The sequence below is a fragment of the Penaeus vannamei genome, chromosome 3 (assembly GCF_042767895.1).
Source record: "Penaeus vannamei isolate JL-2024 chromosome 3, ASM4276789v1, whole genome shotgun sequence".
Classification (NCBI taxonomy): Eukaryota; Metazoa; Arthropoda; class Malacostraca; order Decapoda; family Penaeidae; genus Penaeus; species Penaeus vannamei.
This window is the reverse complement of record NC_091551.1, coordinates 10,256,330-10,258,829: the sequence shown is the minus strand read 5'-3', so window position 1 is coordinate 10,258,829 and position 2,500 is coordinate 10,256,330. Positions and strand designations below refer to the sequence as shown.

The 2,500-nt window shown below is 34.8% G+C and overlaps 1 protein-coding gene across 3 annotated transcripts in view; it reads right to left on the bottom strand.

The window, feature by feature from the left end:
• Positions 1-2,500, bottom strand: part of Dcps (Decapping enzyme, scavenger) — a 12,267-nt gene that overhangs the window by 1,753 nt on the left and 8,014 nt on the right. For all 3 annotated transcript variants that reach the window (XM_070140962.1, XM_070140958.1, XM_070140953.1), the window contains exons 5-7: positions 2,341-2,500; positions 1,577-1,694; positions 25-162 (exon numbers count right to left, since the gene is read on the bottom strand). The exon at positions 2,341-2,500 is cut by the window's right edge and continues 65 nt beyond it. In XM_070140962.1, coding sequence (XP_069997063.1) covers positions 25-162; positions 1,577-1,694; positions 2,341-2,500 — 416 coding nt within the window. The remainder of the gene's footprint in view (positions 1-24; positions 163-1,576; positions 1,695-2,340) is intronic.

The window sequence follows — 2,500 nt, the reverse complement described above, 5'->3', positions numbered from 1 at the left end:
CTACTACAGAGCTATAAACCTTACCTTTCTCTTCAAATTTTGCATGGAGGGGATGATTATCCTTTAACATGAATGCCAGCTCAGCTAACTCATAGTGATCTGACCGGAGGTTTAAGTTGCTGATCACTGTTGAAAGCGCAATTGCTTTTCCAACCCAAGTGCCTGTCAAAGCAAGTAAAGATTATATTGAACCAAGTTATTTTTGTATGATAGACTACATAGAAACAGTTTCTTTATATATGGATATATTCCTATGTAATTTGATGGAACACAAAGAAATAATGCAACTACATAACTATGAATGATAAAATGACAGAAGTATTGTGGAAGTCATTAAATAAAACATGTACTGAAAGTAATACTCCGCTATAATATCCTGAAATCACAGGCAGTAAATCACTTGGTTGAATCATTATTGCATTTAAGGAATAATAACTATTTTCAAACTATAAATGTAATTTTACATATGCATTACAGTCCTAGTGTCAAATGCAAAAAAATGAAATGTTTTTTGGGGCAAAAAAACAAAAACAAAAAACATTAAGTTAGTTTAGGCAAGATAAAGGGGATAAACTGATAATTACTCATTCCACTTGCACATAACATATTTTGAATGTATGCCTGCAGAAATTACTTCTCTCTATAATTCATTATTTATGGGAATACTTTCAACATAACATTCACAAGATATGTAATTTGCATCCGAACCTATTATGTCATTCTGCCCAAAGTTCATGCCTATTTTGGGGACCCTCACCACCCCACCACATTATCTTCCCCTTGTATGTGTGTTCTTGGAGGAGCATGATGTCTCTTGCATTAAATGTTGCATAAATTTTCCCAGGAAAATGGAGAATCATGTTAGTTTGAAATTATAGATTTGGTAATTTTTGGATGTTCAAGATGCTAAATATATGATCTTTTGAAATTTGAATGATATTCCTTTATATATCATTGTGCATTCTGTGGTGGGGTTTCAACTCTTCACTTGGTGTGAGAGGGTAAGACAGTAATTCTCTCCTAACTTACAAAATCCTGAACGGGATTTTGTATGATTTGCATGCACTCTCTCTCTTCCTCTTTCATCCTCTTGATCTTGCTTATGTTTTGAAAAATAAGTAATCAATTCTAAAATATAAAAATCAATAAAATCAAAATGACTCAAAGGATTTCATAATCTGTGACCACATCTATATGCTAACTGAAAGGTTCATTATGAATACAGCCAACACTAATCTGACCATCCATTCTACGAGTGTGTGCAAACTATAACATAGTATCTGGTTTTAAATTGTTTTTATACACCAATAAGAACAATAACATCAATTGATCTCTATGAATACTGAATCCAGAAATGGAAAATGAAGCCTTTTAGGATTATACAAATGATACAAATAAAAAACAAATCCCACCTTAATAAAGTGTGGTCTTCCCATTTCTATTTACTGGATGTATACATTTTCAATAAAAAAAATGTCTGTCCTGGAGAGAATTGTCATGATTGCCGTCTACAATTACAAACCAGGAAGCACTTCAGAAACCAAAGGAAGAAATCAAACAGGGTGCACATGTATACCTGGAGCATCAAATGAGAGGGCAGTGAAATGAACATGGAGATGGTAGAATGTTGGCAGGTAGTGGACATATATACGGAGCTTGTGTGCTGGAATTCCATACTTCTCCATTATAGCTTCCTGTGGAATAGAGTGGTGTTTCACATATAAGAAAAATTTAAATCTTAAATAACTTGGACTGCTGCTGACAGTCCCAACAAACAGTACTTTTTTTGGAAAAGAAAGAAAAAAATCCTTTGATACAAAAGTTCATTCTTGCATGAACAAAGTTTTGAAACTAATACATTAGCAAAGTCCCCTACAGTTACATTTCAACAAACCTAAAAAAAAAGTTGGACACAATAAAAGAATTTCAGGGGGGGGGGGGACAAAATAAATATCCTACTAGCTGTCCAGATCACCAAACTGGCAGTCAATGACTAAGACACAGCCATTGCCAATCTACCAAGTGACTAGACCATGTGTTTTACCACTTTCACTCAACAAGCTGCTGCTTCCTGTATCAAGTAACATACTGAAATAGTATTTTATACTGATATACACTCCTATGTTTGCACTAGTAGTTTAGTTGTAATGATAAAGTGTAATCTGGGTGAATTTACAATATTTAGGGCTGGCCTGGTCATTTTTAACCACTTGAAATGGTTAAAAAGAGAGCAGGTCTCACTAACCCTATCATCATAAATTCTACATAACACTTGTACATAGCATAGCAATCTAGGCTTATTCACTCACACACACATGCACACACAAAAACCCTGCTTACTGTTCCTTTCTTCATAATATTCTTTAGTAAAGGAATGTGGTTGCCTCTAAGGTCACGGATGCTTGTCAGGTCCCTTCTGCGAACAATAGCCTGAAGATACAGATCCTCCATCTGCTCTCCAGTCCACTTCATGTCTGGTAAGAGGATGAAGCCAAGTTCT